Source organism: Eschscholzia californica, unplaced genomic scaffold (genome assembly GCF_041429995.1).
Source record: "Eschscholzia californica isolate CP2 unplaced genomic scaffold, dmEscCali1.0.p SCAF_6, whole genome shotgun sequence".
In the NCBI taxonomy this organism is placed as follows: domain Eukaryota; kingdom Viridiplantae; phylum Streptophyta; class Magnoliopsida; order Ranunculales; family Papaveraceae; genus Eschscholzia; species Eschscholzia californica.
The window spans coordinates 27,097,215-27,115,273 of record NW_028238483.1 but is presented as its reverse complement, the minus strand read 5'-3'; the positions used below and the strand labels follow the sequence as shown (position 1 = coordinate 27,115,273).

At 35.7% G+C, this 18,059-nt stretch overlaps 1 protein-coding gene across 1 annotated transcript; it reads right to left on the bottom strand.

The window, feature by feature from the left end:
• Window positions 1-5,789: 5,789 nt before the first annotated feature.
• LOC147533044 (CCG-binding protein 1-like) lies at window positions 5,790-7,764 on the bottom strand. The gene is made up of 3 exons (XM_086650964.1): window positions 7,237-7,764; window positions 7,041-7,114; window positions 5,790-6,934 (listed from the first exon to the last, which is right to left on the bottom strand). The coding sequence occupies exons 1-3, from the start codon at window positions 7,457-7,459 to the stop codon at window positions 6,602-6,604; spliced, it is 630 nt and encodes a 209-aa protein (XP_086507090.1). The 5' UTR covers window positions 7,460-7,764; the 3' UTR covers window positions 5,790-6,601.
• Window positions 7,765-18,059: the final 10,295 nt, after the last annotated feature.

Below are 18,059 nucleotides of genomic sequence, written 5' to 3'. Positions count from 1 at the left end.
ATATAACAGATGAAATTTCAAACAAAATCATCAAATTAAAGTAAGTCCACGAAACTAAAACCTGATGGCTCGGATAAAATATTTACTGAAGTTGGTCAGTTGTTTCCTGGTGGTGCAAAAGTATTTGGATATGCTCTTCGACAATATAGTGTAACTATTGTTTGTCCTGCTCGAGACTACAAATGGAGAGTACATGGATGAACACCATTTTTGAACCAGAGAAGATTTTATACGTTTTTTTAGTAACAGAATGTAAACGATGTGTAATGTAAAAGAAATTATGTGTAACTTATTGAACAAGACTCACATACATTTGATAAATTACGTTGTATACATGACAAATGATGGTTTCCTCGTCATAAATAACACATAATTTACCTATTTTAATTCATAATTTGTATTCGATGTGTATTTATGTATGAGTAAAAACGAAAACAAATGCTGCTTTATTGTTCCCAGAAAATAAACTATTTCCAAATCTGAAAGTTAAGTGAGAGAAAGTGATATATATGTTTTGTATATTAACCCCCAAATCACGCTAAATTGATCCCATAAAATATATTTTTTCCAAATCTGAAAGTTAAGTGAGAGAAAATTGATTTAAATCGAAAAGAAAAATTTACATAGTAAGATAGAGAAAATTGATTTGGTTTCCAAATCTGTAAAGAAGAGAGAGAAAATTAATTTGGAAATATCTGTGGTGATGGCGTTTTGTTTTGGTTAGGATTTTGGTTTCTGATTGATTCGGATAATAGGAAAGAGAAAATTTGATTTCCAAATCTGTTTAGAGGAGAGAGAAATTATGATTTGTTTCAATCCATTTTTTGATAATAAATCCCCCAAATCACGCCCAAATCTATCTTTTCAAAACGCGCGAAATTTGAGCGTGGGACATTGACGGTTTTGTGTTTAGAAAGTGAGGGTTTTTATGTCCATAATGTAAAAGGACTAAATATCCATATTTGAGAAGATAAAGAAAATTAATTTGGAAATATCTTTGGTGATGGCGTTTTGTTTTGGTTAGGATTTTGGTTTTTGATTGATTCGGATAATAGGAAAGAGAAAATTTGATTTCCAAATCTGTTTAGAGGAGAGAGAAATTATGATTTGTTTCAATCCATTTTTTGCTAATAAATCCCCCAAATCTATCCTTTCAAAACGCGTGAAATTTGAGCGTGGGACATTGACGGTTTTGTGTTTAGAAAGTGAGGATTTTTATGTCCATAATGTAAAAGGACTAATTAAATATCCATATTTGAGAAGATTGGATCATTAACCCATAAGGATATGTCCCTTCCCATGGGTGGCCCAAAGAAGTTTGATACATGTAACAGGGGAGAAAAAACCAATAGGGATATATCCCTACCCTTCCCACGCCTGCTCCAAAGAATTTTGAATTATGGGCCAACAGCACTCGGTTGCCCACCTTACTGGTCCGGCCGAAGCCAAATCAATGACGGTTGGGTAAATCGTGGGCCGAAGTCGAGACGATGAAATCGTCAACCGATTTTGTTTGGTCTGATTTGGTTTGACTAAACTAAGTTAGGTTGACCGGCTCAGTCAAACTCAATTAACAAAATAAACACAAGAAGAAAAAATGAACTTAAAAAGGAATTGAACTATTATTGAAAATCAGTCGATAAACTATTACAGATTTGAATATCTAAAAAAACATTTTTTTTTCTTAGTTTGCGATTTGTAGTGAGTAATGATTATTTTTTTGATATTGGACTCCAGGAGTCATTATATTTTGATGACATTAATACATCATGAATATAATATGCAATACATCATGCATATTGATGAACACTATAACCGTCATATTAAGACATCTTGTGCCCCAAAGAGGCAAATACCATATAAAGACCCTTAAGACCATTTTAGGGGGTCAGGAAATCCATTTATTCCTAGATCTACTTTATTTATTGCCTAAATTATATGGAATAAATCTTGGCGATAAACTGCTTTCAACGAGACTCGGTCCCAAGATCTCATGGGCTTAAGAGGGATGTCCAACCACTACACGAAAGGGTGGTTGGACATTTTCAAAATCCAAGCCGAAGCCAAACCAAATTAAGGTCAGTTGATCGATTTTTCAGCTGAGTCGACTCGAATGTTGTTCGATTATGTCCAAAAATCTTTCTGTTCGGTTAAATTCGGTCTGGTTGGTTTGGTCAACCGTTGCACACCCCTACTTTGAACACTCTCAGTCTGGCACACAACTTGAAAGCCCAATTAGGTTACGACGACTGCTTAATAATAATACTAAATGGTAGTGTTTGTATATATGAGAGAAATCTGGTCAAAGCCCCTATAAGTTTTTTTTGGTTTTAGTGAAAATGATTACTCATCATTTTTTTGTAGTTTTCAAGTGTTTATATATTTTCGAGATTTAAAACTGCGTGCAAGAAGTTTGTAGTTGATTGCAAGATGTTGCAACTACTTGTAAAAGAGTTGCAATTGCTTGGAGAAAGAGTTGCAACTACTTGCAAAAGAGTTGAAAAACATATTAAGTTTTTAACCAAACAAACAGATATTTCAGGTTTGACAAAAAAATACAGTCAACATTTGATTGCTCGGGTTCGATTCCCAGATGAGCGTGTTCCATGGTTATTGAATTTGGATTATTAAAGGTATAAATAATGTAATAAATTTGTCGGGTTGTGGGCCTCTTTCATGTTGGTGGGTTTTAGACCTCTTTCATTATAAGTTTAACTTAGGCGTTTATTGTGGTCATCACATCTTCATGATGTATCAATGCCTTGTGACGACTAACGTCGATCGTAGTTGGTTTCTCCACAAAAAAAATAAAAATATATATATAAATATTGGGATCTTAAAAAATATAATATAACTTGTCTTTTTAACTTAAAAACCGAGTGTTTAACCTAATTTTCTAATTATATTATTGTCTGGATTTGATTTGACTAAATAAATGGTTTTAGGTCTATATAATTTTTTTGACAAAAAATTTAAATGAACCAAAACTAATTATTCATAACAATCAAACATTACAAATCAAAACAAAAAAACATTTTGAATTCTAATTTAGGCCAATTCAGATCTCAAACCAGATTCCATATCTAATTAAAAAAATCATTATTTATGTAGTATTGAGATAGACATGAATGACACCATACAATTGCACAAAAAAAAATAAAGAAGAACAAAAAAAGATGATGGGTTTTAAGCCAAGACACTAAATTTTCCACTTTTTCAGAAGATTTTTAGGTCTGGGTTAATTGTGACTGAATTTCCATGAGCAATAAGAAGAAGATGATGGGTTTGAGTTTTGGATTCAAGAATTCAAACAAATGGTGAGATCTTCTAGAGGTTTTAACAGTGATCTTTAGGATTGAAAGTGTAGTTTAGGATAAATGAATACTTTAGTGTGAGCATAGGCGGCGGAGCACGACGGCTGAGGTGGGAGCGGAGAGCCGATAGAGGCATTAGGGGAGTGGTTGTATGGGAATGGACAGGTAGAGCCATGAGTAAGGTAAATAGAGGCAAGAATTCAAGGATCGAGCCTCTCTTTATTCAACCTCCCTTATCGGAGAGCCAGCATAGGCGGAGCTACACAGAGACTAGCCCTAGTTGCAGGCAGGGTTAGATTTTCAATGTTTATAATGAAAGGTATGAACTTTCAACAAGTTCTAAGTAGCCCAGACGGTCTGATATTGGGCTATCCACCTTTCGTGTTGTAATTTACGATAGTAAATCCATGTTGTACTCAAATGAGTCAAAGTCTCCAAACCATGTAATGTATTGAATTTAATTCCTACATATGGATGAAAGTTCTGGTTTGTCTAAAAAAAAAGGTATGTCATGATTTCAAGTTTCCCAACTTGTTTTTGGTTTTCGATTAATTCATGATAAAAAGGAAATGTTAGGGACGCCCCTGTAAGTGTTATAGGCACCTCCTTCTTTCACATACTCCCTCACAAAATTGCGCAGGGGCACCTTTAACATTTAAGCGCCATGAATTCAACAAAATCTACAAGCTTCTCTCTGGGTTTTGCTTCAAAACCAACCTTCACTCCATCTTCAAAATTTACAATGCATTCAACAAAATCATAAATAAGAACAACTTAACTCTTCCCATGAAAAGCTTGACTCGACCCGCACTGGAATTTTAAAGATAAAAATTTCGATCTTCTGGGCCAATGTGAGAGAAAACGTTCTTCTTCTTACTGGCTAGCGAGGCCTAGGTTTAGATCCTAACTCCGCCCTTGAGTGTGAGTGACCAAAGGTTTTTACAGTGATTAATAATTGGATTGAGGATGTGATTTTAAGTGAAATTTTCCAGAGGCTTAGGGTGCGCTCAACATGCTCAAAGTTGTTCAATATGCTCAATTTTTCTTTATTGAAGATCTTCTACCTTCAAATTCCACCTTTTTGTTTCAGGGATTATCTTCTCGTTTAATTTTAGAGAGAGAGATAAAAATCGGGTAATTTTGGAGAGAGATGGGATTGGGACCCCCTGCTAATAGTCTCACCCGCTAATAGTATTTTGGTTATATAACAACATTTGTGATTCTGGTTATAGAAAGTAAGATTCAAATTTAAGTAGACGTAATAAGAAAAATCTTAGTTCAAAAAAATAAAATAAAAAAAATAATAAGAAAAATCTTGAACCCAAAATCCCAAATACAAAATATCACATAGAGTAACAATAGGGACAGGATATCAAGAATTTCCATGAGCAATAAGAAGAAGATGATGGGTTTGAGTTTTGGATTCAAGAATTCAAACAAAAGGTGAGATCTTCTAGAGGTTTTAATAGTGATCTTTAGGATTGAAAGTGTAGTTTAGGATAAATGAATACTTCAGTGTGAGCATAGGCGGAGCTACATAGAGACTAGCCCTAGTTGCAGGCAGGGTTAGATTTCCAATGTTTATTTATAATGAAAGGTATGAACTTTCAACAAGATCTAAGTAGCCCAGACGGTCTGATGTTGGCTATCCACCTAACAGGTCATGATTTCTTTACTTTTTTAAGTTTCGTGTTGTAATTTACGATAGTAAATCCATGTTGTATTCAAATGAGTCAAAGTCTCCAAACCATGTAATGTATTGAATTTAATTCCTACATATGGATGAAACTTCTGGTTTATCTAAAAAAAAAAGAAGGTATGTCATGATTTCAAGTTTCCCAACTTGTTTTTGGTTTTCGATTGATTCATGATAAAAAGGAAATGTTAAGGACACCCCTGTAAGTGCTATAGGCACCTCCTTCTTTCACATACTCCCTCACAAAATTGCGCAGGGGCGTCTTTAACATTTAAGCGCCATGAATTCAACAAAATCTACAAGCTTCTCTCTGGGTTTTGCTTCAAAACCAACCTTCAGTCCATCTTCAAAATTTACAATCATTCAACAAAATCATAAATAAGAACAACTTAACTCTTCCTATGAAAAGCTTGACTCGACCCGCACTGGAATTTTAAAGATAAAAATTTCGATTCTAGGCCAGTGTGAGAGAAAACGTTCTTCTTTTTACTGGCTAGCGAGACCTAGGTTTAGATCCTAGCTCCGCCCTTGAGTGTGAGTGACCAAAGGTTTTTACAGTGATTAATAATTGGATTGAGGATGTGATCTGAAGTGAAATTTTCCAGAGGCTTAGGGTGCGCTCAACATGCTCAAAGTTGTTCAATATGCTCAATTTTTCTTTATTGAAGATCTTCTACCTTCAAATTCCACCTTTTTGTTTCAGGGATTATCTTCTCGTTTAATTTTAGAGAGAGAGATAAAAATCGGGTAATTTTGGAGAGAGATGGGATTGGGGCCGCCTGCTAATAGTCTCACCCGCTAATAGTATTTTGGGTTGTTGTTTTTAACAACGCTCTCTACATAGAATGGAGCACCTTTAGTATATAACGACATTTGTGATTCTCGCTATAGAAAGTAATATTCGAATTTAAGTAGATGTAATAAGAAAAATCTTGAACCCAAAACCCCAAATACAAAATATCACATAGAGTAACAACAGGGACAGGATATCAAATGAAGACCACTATTTCATCAAAAAAAAATGAAGACCACAATATTAGCACCATTTCCTAATTCTATAATATCTAACATTTTCCAATTCCAAAATATAATGACTCTTGGAGTCTCAAATAAAAAGAAGAAAAGAAAAAATATTTTTCAATTCCAAAATATCTTTTTCATGAGTCATAGCCGGACACCACAATAGAATTATTGTGTTAAAATTGCAGCTTAATATTTTCTAGAAAAACTATAAAAATATCAAGGGAGAATTTGACATACACCCCCACTATTATATGAATATTAGGACTACACCCCCACTTTTTGAAAACTTTTGATATACACCCCCACTTGGACGGAAACCGTCAACTCAGAGTTAAGTTGGGTGTGTGCGAAACACACGCGCCAACCATGACGATTTTACCCTTTTGTAGTTGTTGAAATATTTTGAGCGATTTTGACATACACCCCCACTATTATATGAACTTTTGGACTACACCCCCATTTTTTTAAAAAACAAAATTTTTCAATTTGCCCTCCAACGATCTTCTTTTACCTTTTTTTCTTATAAACTTATTTATCTTAGACAAGCTAAAAGATCAAAGCGAAAGAATCAGGTTTGATGATCCGGTTGAGGAGAAAACCAAGGAGGGGATTTGCCTTTGTTTCTAAGTAATTTAGTGAAGGATGAATCAGGCATTTTACCTTCCTCTTCTTCTTTAATCTCTTCTTGTGTTTTTGGTAATCCATCTGGTACTGGAAAAGGTATTACTACTACTTTCTCTTCTTCTTCCTTCACTTGATTATTTGTTGTTTTCAATGATTCATTCACAATTTCAGTTTTCTTCTTCTGTATTGTTGATATACCATGAACACAATCAATTAGGGATTTCATTCCTCCTGATTCAATAACTAACATCTCTAGATCTTCTTTTGATAAGTCTTTCTGATTCAACAAATTCATAAATATAATTAATTAATTAGGTCAAAATCAAATTCAAAAAGGAAACTAATTCCTATTAGGGAATGAAAATAGGAAGAAATGAAATTACTTCAAGATCTTTAAGTTCAAAATAAGCTCTCCAGCAACTGTAAGATTCATCTCCCTCTCGTACTGAACAATAATCTGAAAAGAAACGAGATAATTAATCACAATTGAGTTCCCCATAAGGAATCTATTCTACTAACCTAGAGAAAGAGAAAGAGAAAGAGAAAGAGAAAGAGAAAGAGAGAGATGTTATGAAGTACCGGCAAGGTCGTTTTCAGATTTCTGAAGTAAAGGAAGCTCTTTAACACCTCGATCGAATTTGTTTCGGCTAAAAGGTTCGAGTTTTGGTATGAAAGAATTGTTTCTTGATGAAGAAGAACATGAAATAGTTGAAGATGTTCTGTATATCTTAGAGCGAGAAAGATCGACTGTTTCGAAAAGAAGTGAAGAAGAAGAAGAAGGGAAAGGAAGTGAAGTAATCATGGTCTTCAGTTTGGTTTTCTGATGAAGAAGAAGGTGGAATGAAGATATAGCAGAGACTTCAGATATTATTAAAAGAGAGAGAGAGAGAGAGAGAGAGAGAGAGATGAATTATCAACTTCACTCTCAAGACTTGAACTAAAAAGAAACTTCACTCTCAACTCTCAAGTGACATCAATGCCAAAGGAAAAGGATAGACGACCCAAATATGGCGGGAATCATGATGTGGCTGTTTGGGAGTGGAAAATGAGCATGCCATGTCATCGTTTGGGATATGCTAGGGCAACATTATTTGGGCATGTGGCACTGTTGATCACAAAAATATCTAATGATATTTTTGTATTCAACTCAAATACCAGATTATTCTATTCTATGGTACTACTTCATCAAAAAAAAAAAAAAAAAATTCTATGGTACTGCCAAGTAAGTTATCAACTCCACATATAGCCTTATCCTAAGAGCATATCCAACTCCAACCAAATTCAAATTTTTCGGGCTTTGGCGGACTGCTCCAACCTGAGTTGGAGTTGAGTTGAGGCTCAGTCCATGTTCTCTCATCCAGCTGATTCAGCATATTAGATCGGTTGAGAGGGGTGGTCACATGATCGTTGGGACCCTAAATAGTCATGTGACCATTTCATCTTGGTCGTTGGATGTGATCCAACAGTCTAATTTGGTTGTTGGATCACATCTAACGATCCTTTTTTAAAAAATATGTATTATCTTTAAATTTTTAGTTTTTTTTTAAATCTAATAAGTTTGTTGTTTTTGATTTTTATAATCAAATTAATTTTTGTTTTAAAAAATAAAAATTATTTCGAAAATAGTTCAAACATGTGTTTCGTACTTACAAAAGATAGCGCATATTTTTGGCACACTCACAAAAAACACATGCGTTTTCGACATGCACAAATTTTAGACCTAAAAAGAGGCTGGAGTTGGAGTTGATTTTTTAGGCTAAACTGAGGTTGAAAATTCAGAGCGAGAAAGTGATTTCTTGGGCCTAAATCAGGTTGGGCTTGAAGTTGTTTTAACGACATCATATTCTGCCCAAAATATATCATAGGCCAAACGAACACATGTTTGTCTTAAGTGGACGACCATGATTTAAAGAAAAATTGATCTCTACGTTGATCTAGGGCAGTCAAAAATTTTTCAGCCCAAGGGTCTTGTTGATTTTTATTCTCCAACTGTGATATTTCTTTAGACGTATTGGCAGGAAGAATCTTGACAACTTAGGTACTATCGGTTTTACTTTTTGACGGGATATGAAATTGTAAAGAAAGATTAAACGTTTTAACCAAACCCATTAGTTTGATGGCTAAAATTTAATTAGGTTTGAGATTAAAGTAGTTTTGGTTAGATTGAGAAGCTCTCTTTGGTGATAAAGTGTTCGAAGAGTTCGCATTTCTGAGAGTTGCATCAGAAGATGAAAGGAAACTGAAATGGCTTTGGTTTTGGAGCTAGGGTTTTAGTTTGTAGTATCATTGATGTAGATGAATGCAAGGATGGAACAAGTTTGATAAAAAGTAAGTTCGACTAAAAACACCCGTGCCAGAGCCTCTTTAATAGAGCTAATCGTATCTCTACATATGACTTGGTCATTATATTTTTAAATTTGAAAAGTGGTTGCATATCTGATGCAATCTCAATTTGAATCCCATGTATATCTCAGTCAATGTAAATCTAGTTGTAACTAACAATTCAAATCATTATAAATATATCACTCCCTTGAACAGAAAACTCAAGGGAGAATTCTCTGTTTTCATGGTATCTAGAGCCCACGGTTTCACTTCTTCTCTATAGTTCACCACAAAGCCGGTTCCCATGGCTGCTTCCCAATCAACCACAACTCAATCCCACCTTCCCACCCTTACTAATCTGGTACCTCTGGTTTCTGTCAAGTTGGATAACACTAACTTCCTTACATGGAAGAAACAAATTATCCCTATTATGAAATCACAAGATTTGTTTCATCATATTGAAATCTCGGCTACTCCTCCTCCAAATCAGATCTTTGATGAAGCATTGAGTATGAATATTGTAAATCCGGCATTCATTACATGGACAAGGATTGACCAGACTTTAATCAGTTGGTTGAATACCACACTCTCCCCTTCGGTCTTGGCTCAAACTCCAGAATTTGGTACTGCTCGTGAGTACTATTTATACCTGGATTCTACTTTTTCGGCACAAAATAATGCTCGGAAATCTCAACTATTGCTTCACCTTCAAACTATTCAGAAAAATGCTATGTCCATGTCAGAATATGTTGGAAAAATAAAGGAGATCTCTGATGCTATTGCTGCATCTCATGTTCCTGTTCCTGATATTGAGTTAGTACTACATACATTACGAGGTCTCAATGTTGATTACTCGCCCTTTGTTACTGCAATAGAAACAAGGGAAAATCTTCCCTCCTTCTCTCAGCTTCTACCTCTTCTATATACTCATGAGATGCGTCTTCTTCAACAACAAACACCAACTTACCAATCCACTGCTCTATTGGCCAGAAGTAACTCATCAACTGGTCGAGGAGGGCGTGGTGGAAGGTCTGGATATCGAGGTCGTGGTCGAGGTCGAGGGGGTTGGAATCGGAACAATAACAATAATCAACGTCAGTCGATTCTTGGTTCACCATCTCACACTCTTCCACAGGCACCCTGTCAGATATGTGGCAGAAACGGTCATACGGCATTTTACTGTTATCATCGAAATGATCAAAACTATCAGCCCAATGACGTGCCTCAATCATTTGCTGCCTATCACCAAGGCAATGAATATTCAGATCCTAACTATTATGCTGATTCAGGTGCCTCAAACCATATGGCGCATGATTCAAGTCAAATGGTAAATATGAATACTTTTAATGGAAATGACCAGGTTTCTGTTGGAAATGGTTCACTTTTGCCTGTTAAGAACGTCGGTAATGTTATCTTATCATCTCCTTCAAATACCTTGACTTTACGTAATGTTTTTCATGTCCCAGCAATTACAAAAAATCTTCTTTCGGTTTCACAACTGACCAAGGACTTAGATTGCTTCGTTGTGTTTGACAAACATCGTTTCTTTGTGCAGGATCGGTTAACGGGGAAGCTGGTCCTTCAAGGTCTTAACAAAGACGGTTTATATCAATGTTCTGCTACAGCTTTTCGTGATTTTCATAAGAGTCTTAGGAAATTTCATTCGTGTCTTTTAGGATCCAAGGTAGTCCATAATGTATGGCACATGAGGTTGGGACATCCTCATTCTCGTGTCTTCTCCAAAATTATTTCTAATAAAAAGATTGTTCCTTCTGTTCTAAATTCTTTGTGTGCAAATTGTATTATGGCAAAACATCATCGTTTACCTTACAAACCATCAACTACACGCTCTTTAGCACCCTTCTCAAAGGTGCATTCTGATTTATGGGGGCCATCACCAGTTGCTTCTAACTTGGGTTACAAATATTTTCTAATTTTAGTAGATGACTTCTCGAAATTCACTTGGCTCTATTTTTTGAATTCTAAATCTCAGGCCTTTGATTGCATAAAAGACTTTCACTCCATCATACAAACTCAATTTAATGCAAAATTGCAAATTTTTCAAAGTGACAATGGTGGAGAGTTTACCTCTCACATCATGAAAAAGTATTTTCGAGACCATGGTATTTTACAACAGTTTTCTTGTCCTCATACACCACAACAAAATGGTGTTTCAGAGCGCAAAATTAGACATGTTGTCGAAACCGCACTTGCACTCATGCATCAAAGTCACCTACCCAAATCCTTTTGGCCGGAGGCCTTCGGTACAGCCACTTACCTTATAAATCGTATGCCAACAACTGTTCTGAAAAACAAATGCCCTTTTGAAATTCTCTTTTCTCGAAAACCAGATTATGAATTTTTACGTGTTTTTGGTTCACGTTGTTATCCTCTTTTAACTCCTTATCGTAAACACAAGCTAGACTATAAAAGTCTACCTTGTATTTTCTTAGGATATAGTGAGTTTCACAAAGGATACAAATGCTTCGAGCCAAAATCAGAAAAACTTTTCATTTCACGTGATGTATTATTTGATGAAACTCTCTTTCCATTTGCTTTATCTGATTTACAAGATCATAAACATGAAGTCACGGTTGATGATGCTCCTAATTGGATACCCTTGGTGTTGCCCTCTCCTCATGTTATATCTCCCCAGATCTCAAACCAATCGCAATCCCCCTTACCGGATTTAGATTTACCCACACCATCTCCTTCCACATCAGATTCAACATCTTCTCCTTCAACTAGTGAATCTGTCCAGAGTATGTTACCATCTGTTTCTTTGCCTCTTAATGAACATTCAGGAGATGGAGCGAATATTGATACAAATACATCAATGGCGGGATCACTTGAAGAGTCCACTTCTCCCTCACCGGTCCGATCACTACACCCAATGATTACTCGGTCGAAAGATGGAATTGTGAAGCAAAAGGTATTTAAATCATTATTAGCTACACAATATCCCTTGAATATTGCTTTACTATCTACATTACCATCTTTACCGGCAGAGCCGACTTGTTATAGTGATGCTAAATCTAATCCTAAGTGGTGTGAAGCAATGGCAGATGAATTCAACGCCTTGATGCGTAACCAAACTTGGACATTAGTTCCACGTCATCCATCAATGAACCTGATTGGGTCGAAATGGGTCTTCCGCATAAAGCCCAAAAGTGATGGGACAGTTGATCGGTACAAGGCTAGACTTGTCGCGAAGGGTTTCAATCAACAATATGGTCTTGATTATGATGAAACCTTCTCACCCGTTGTCAAGCCAGCAACGATACGGTTGGTAATTAGTCTAGCAGTCAGTTCAAATTGGAAAATAACACAACTTGATGTCAAAAATGCGTTTTTACATGGCTTCATTGATAAGGAGGTTTACATGTCACAACCTCCTGGTTTTACGGATGTGGTATATCCGGATCATGTATGTAAGCTAAATAAAGCTTTATACGGCTTAAAACAGGCACCAAGGGCCTGGTTTCATCGCTTTACTACTTACATTCGAGAACTTGGCTTTGTATCTTCGAAGTTGGATCACTCATTGTTTATTTATCGAACTTCAACCTCTATCACAATTTTATTACTATATGTTGATGACATATTACTTACAGGTTCGGATTGTTTAGTTATAACAGAATTGATTACCCGACTTCATGAACAATTTTCAATGACAAATTTGGGTGCCTTACATCATTTCTTAGGGATGGAAATTAATCGTTCTGCTTCAGGTTTGACTCTCACTCAAACACGGTACACACTTGAGCTTCTCAAGAAGCTAAATTTGGAAAACTCTAAACCAGTTAGCACACCTTGCACTGTTGGTAAAAGGGCATCAGTTCAAGATGGTGTCCTGTTTGAAAATGTTACTCTATATCGTTCACTTGTGGGTGGTCTCCAATATTTGTCTCTTACTCGTCCAGATATCAGTTACTCGGTGAACCAGGTATGTCAATATATGCATTCACCCACTGACATGCACTTCATTGCTGTTAAGAGAATTTTTCGTTACTTAAAGGCTACCTTAGGTCGGGGTCTGTTTTTTGGCACCAATTCAGTTAATCGTCTTCAACATCGTGAGATTTCAGACTCATCAATACATGCCTTCTCCGATGCCGATTGGGCAGGAGATCCAGACACTCGACGCTCTGTTTCAGGTAGTTGTATTTTTCTGGGTACTCACTTAATCTTATGGTCCTCAAAGAAACAGCCTACGGTCTCACGTTCAAGCACCGAGGCTGAATACCGAGCTATGGCAACTACGGCAGCAGACATTGCTTGGGTTCAGTACTTACTTCGTGATTTAGGAGTTCCAATGTCTACTTCACCAGTTCTTCATTGTGACAATGTGAGTGCAACGTATATGGCTCATAATCCGATTCTACACTCGCGAACAAAACACATGGATCTTGATTATCACTTTGTTCGGGAGCGAGTCACACGAGGTGCGTTATGTGTTCGCTATATACCCACACAAATTCAGCTTGCAGACATCTTCACCAAAGGATTAGTCAAAGCTAGACATCAAGTGTTGTGCTCCAAACTCTCACTTCGTGATCCGAAGCTTGAGCTTGAGGGGGGGTAATAGAGCTAATCGTATCTCTACATATGACTTGGTCATTATATTTTTAAATTTGAAAAGTGGTTGCATATCTGATGCAATCTCAATTTGAATCCCATGTATATCTCAGTCAATGTAAATCTAGTTGTAACTAACAATTCAAATCATTATAAATATATCACTCCCTTGAACAGAAAACTCAAGGGAGAATTCTCTGTTTTCACTCTTAGCACTCGGAGTAGCAGATTGAGTGTCAATCTCTTTTACCCGAAACACTTATTGGCACCGAGTATAAAAGACATGGATCGACCGTCTGAGACCCAAAACAACACTCGAACTCGGACCAACCAGAGAGGTCTCTTTCTAAAACAAGGTATTTTGTGTTTCTACTTCTCGTTTTAGATTGATGATATGAAAGTTGTTTCTATGATGTCGTGATGATTTTTTTTTTTGTTAAAAATGATGTCGTGATGGGGATGATAAGAAGGAGGAGACACCCAGAAGAATAAAAATTTAGAGGAGGGCGAGGGCGCTTGAGTGTCGGACCCATCAAATATAAAAAGCGAAAAGCGGCGAAGGAACCCTTCCTTCGCTGGAATCCCCTTCCTTGTTGATTGGGATGATGTTCTTTTAATCAGATTACGTTTTTGGTTGTAGGTTTTATTAGTAGTCACTTCCTCTCTCTGAGAAGTAACTCCATTATCCAGAAGACAAAGAAACCAAATCAAAATCAATCAAATTCGAGTTCGAAAGCATCGCTGGATGAATGTAGTATCATTGATGTAGATGAATACAAAGATGAAACAAGTTTGTCTGACCCAGTGTTCGTAAAGCATGCAACACCGATTCTTGATGAAATTGATTTGATGAACGAAGTTGAAATGGAAGATAAAGTTACAGCCTCTAAGGAGATCGATCCGATGACGATGGTTCTAATTTCCGAAATGCGAAATCGTTCACCTTACAGAAGTGAAATCAAAGAAGGAGATGATGGTCTTCAGATCTGATTCGGACAAGAACAACAACGAAGATTTGAGTTATAAGTATAAAATCACACGACGAAAATGGACAAAGTATTTTCTTCATCGGATTGACATTAATTGAAGTATCTACATATATCTACGTCTAATTAGTACAATAAAATTGGCGGTTCTTCAGTGACGGCAGCGACTTCCTGGTAATGGCGGTGGTGGTTCACTCGGTTGTGGTACTATTAGTCCTAGTTATATTTTTGTTGATCTTTAAGGTCTTTTCATTCTTGATCTTAAGGATCCTTTCATCTTTCGACCTTTAGAGTCATTTCATCGAGTCTGTGTCTAGCCAATTTCTCTCCCTTCATGAGGTATTTTACATTTGAAGGTATGTAACTCTCATGTAGTTCTGTGAGAAACAAGAATTATCATCCATGTACCATTGTGATTGTATCACTTGTGAATGAAAAATGGTTTCACTTGGTTTCAAAAAAATAAAAATCTATATAACAAAACAGAGTGGGTTTGTAGTGACTGGGACAAAATAAATGCTCCTATTGCTGAATTGGAGAGACATGTGTTTATTGACTAGGACAACATGTGTATCTCGTGGTGACTAAGATGTATCTCGTGATGACTAGGATGTTTCGCATTAATTTCATCATTACTTATATTTCTCTACAACCATGAATCAAATTTTAATCTGACCCGTTTCAAGAGATCAACATCCACAATCGACTCAAATCCTTTCATCTTCAACCGTGACCTGCCAAAACCTTTTCCTTTTCCAAATCCATTACTCTCCATCTTCTATCTTGACCTGCCAAAACCTTTTCCTTTTCCATTTCCATTTCCATTACTCTCCATCTTCTATCTCTCTATCTACACTTTGGTGCAAGGTACTGTTCTTCATTCTTTTGTCCTAGGTTTTATTCTCCCTTCTCTCTTGTTTTCTGTTGTTTTATTGCAGCAGATATAGCACAATTTGGTGCAAGGTATGGTCTTTTTTGTTTTCATCACGTTTTGTCCAATTCAAGTCGATATTAGGTAGCAAATTTCATATGAAATGTTAAAATTGTATATTTAAATCTATTTCAGGAATTCAGGGTATCAAGTAGATATTAAGCAGCCAATTCAAGTAGATATTAAGTTATCTAATTCCCAAGTAGATATTAAGTAGCCAATGGAGGATTCTTCCAAATGGAGTGTTTTTGAAATGTTAAAACCGTATATTTAAATCTATTTCAGGTATTCAGAGTATCTTCTTCCTAAACTGAGAAACATGGATTTAAAGATCTCGACATCTCTTAGGTATGAATTTTCTGTTTGAGTTTGGGTTTATTATTTTGTCCATGTTTCTCAAGTCACATAGATAGCCCAATTTCAATGTCCCACCGATATTTTCCAATTGTTTTTCCTTTTCACTTATGTGTAGAGTTACTACTGCCATTATTCCTATACAACTTACAAGGTAAAATCAGAAGAAAAGCCACCAATTATCCAATTGTATGTTATTTTGTGTACCTTAACTGCTTCCTTATGTATGAAATCATGGCATTCATTTGATTGCACTTTTCTTACTTTAAAGTTCCTTATATTTTTTTAAATTTTGTACGGTTAATAGATTAATACTTTCGTTATAAAGTTTTTGTTGATTTTGCCCTAATCTTTTGAAGTGATAGTTTCATCTTACTGTACTTAAACTAATTAGTTTTGAGAGATTGATTACATATCAAGTAATTGGGATAATTTAGATCGATTCTGTGTTATTGCTTTCATTTCTATTATATGTAACTTCAGTGTTACTTCTTCTGGTGTTTTTCTCTTGATTTTATTATTTAAATAGTAGTAATGAATTTTTTTTTTCAGTCTCTAACACAAACTTTTCATTGCTAACTTTCGCTCTATATAATGGTAAATTCAAATGATAATTCTTTTACAAATACAGTATGCTGAATAATCTAATGTGGAGACGATTTTCTTGAAGTTTTCAACAATATGTGAAGAACTTCCTGTAAAATTAACATAGTATAACTTTTCATAGTTTGGTCATTTTCAGACACTTTTCAAGATTATCGCTTGATTATATCATTTAAATTTCCCGTCTTCATAGTTTGGTCATTTTCAGACACTTTTCTTATGTCTTGGAAGCAATTGCAACTTTAGCTGAATAAGGAGTTGCAGCAAAGAATATAATCTTTCATTCGAAGGTAAAACAAATCAAAACATGTTGTTTTCTCTTTCTGCAGATTATCATTTTGAATTGTTTCATATTGTTCATTGAGTTGGATTATCATTTCGTTTAGTTAACTATTTTCTCTCTTCGAACGGGTAATTAGATAAATATGTTTCGAGGTGGATTGGCATTAGCGTCTATTTTTCATGTATTATAGGAGCAAAAATGTTTGGTATGGGGTTTTTGGTATATACTAATATTTACCAAAAATACATTGTGGGTTTTCACTTGTTTCACATTCAAGTGAAGATGTGGATTAACTTCTTCACAAAATACAGTCTACCACATGTCTAAAAGAATTTTCTGAAGTGAGTTATTCCCAACTGAAACCGAGTAGATACCTACTCTAACTATACTGTGGGTATGTTCAAATTTCAAGTAATCGAGCGACTTCGGCATTCTCTTTTTTATTTGAATCTTTTGGGTGCTTTTACTTGGATCTTCTGGGTGTTGTGAGAAATTAAGAAGATAAGAACTACTTTACGACCCAAGGGATAGGTGATTATGACTGCTTAGTAGTTTCACGTGTGTATTGATTCTTCCTTTATGTTTAATGCCAAAACTTAGAATGGTACTCCAATATATAACACTAATACCAATGATTGAGTACCCATTAAGTGTACCAGTCTGGTAGCACTTCGTATACTTCGTTTCTTACTCCATCCATGCTTCTCTCTTGTAGCACTTCGAAGTCTTGCACAACTACTACCTCCACCACTTCACGTTTCTAATTCAATTTTCTTCTATTCTGCATTATTCTTTTTAACATCTTCATTAGAATTTGTCATCTTCTTTGCAATTTCTCTATTGGCAACTCAAACCATTCTTCTTTGACCTGAGTTTGAATCATCAGTTGGTAACGATGTGTCAAAGACGAGTTGTTTGTTATGGAAAAAGTAGAAAAAACACTGATATAGCTTGAGAAGCCCAGATTTCACATTAAGTAATGCAAGAGCCTTTCTATATGGATCTTCTGTAGAGAATTGAATTACTGTTAACACAATCAGGTTTAGTTTTCTGCCTCTCGCAGGTATTTGGTTCATATTCCAGCACTCTACTAGGGAAGAGTTTGATCTATACATAAAATACACAGATCAGGAAGATGGTTACCATCCTGTTAGAAGTGAGCTCAATGACTTGGCAGTGTTCACCAGATTTGTAGTGAAGCTAAAAGGACCTAATCCAAAAGTGACCACCCTGTTCCCGCACACTCTGCTAAAACACGCCTCTCACCAGACAAACCCACAATGCCGATAACCTCTTTACCTGAAATGGAGTCTGCATTTAGCCTGTACTTCTTATTACTATTTTA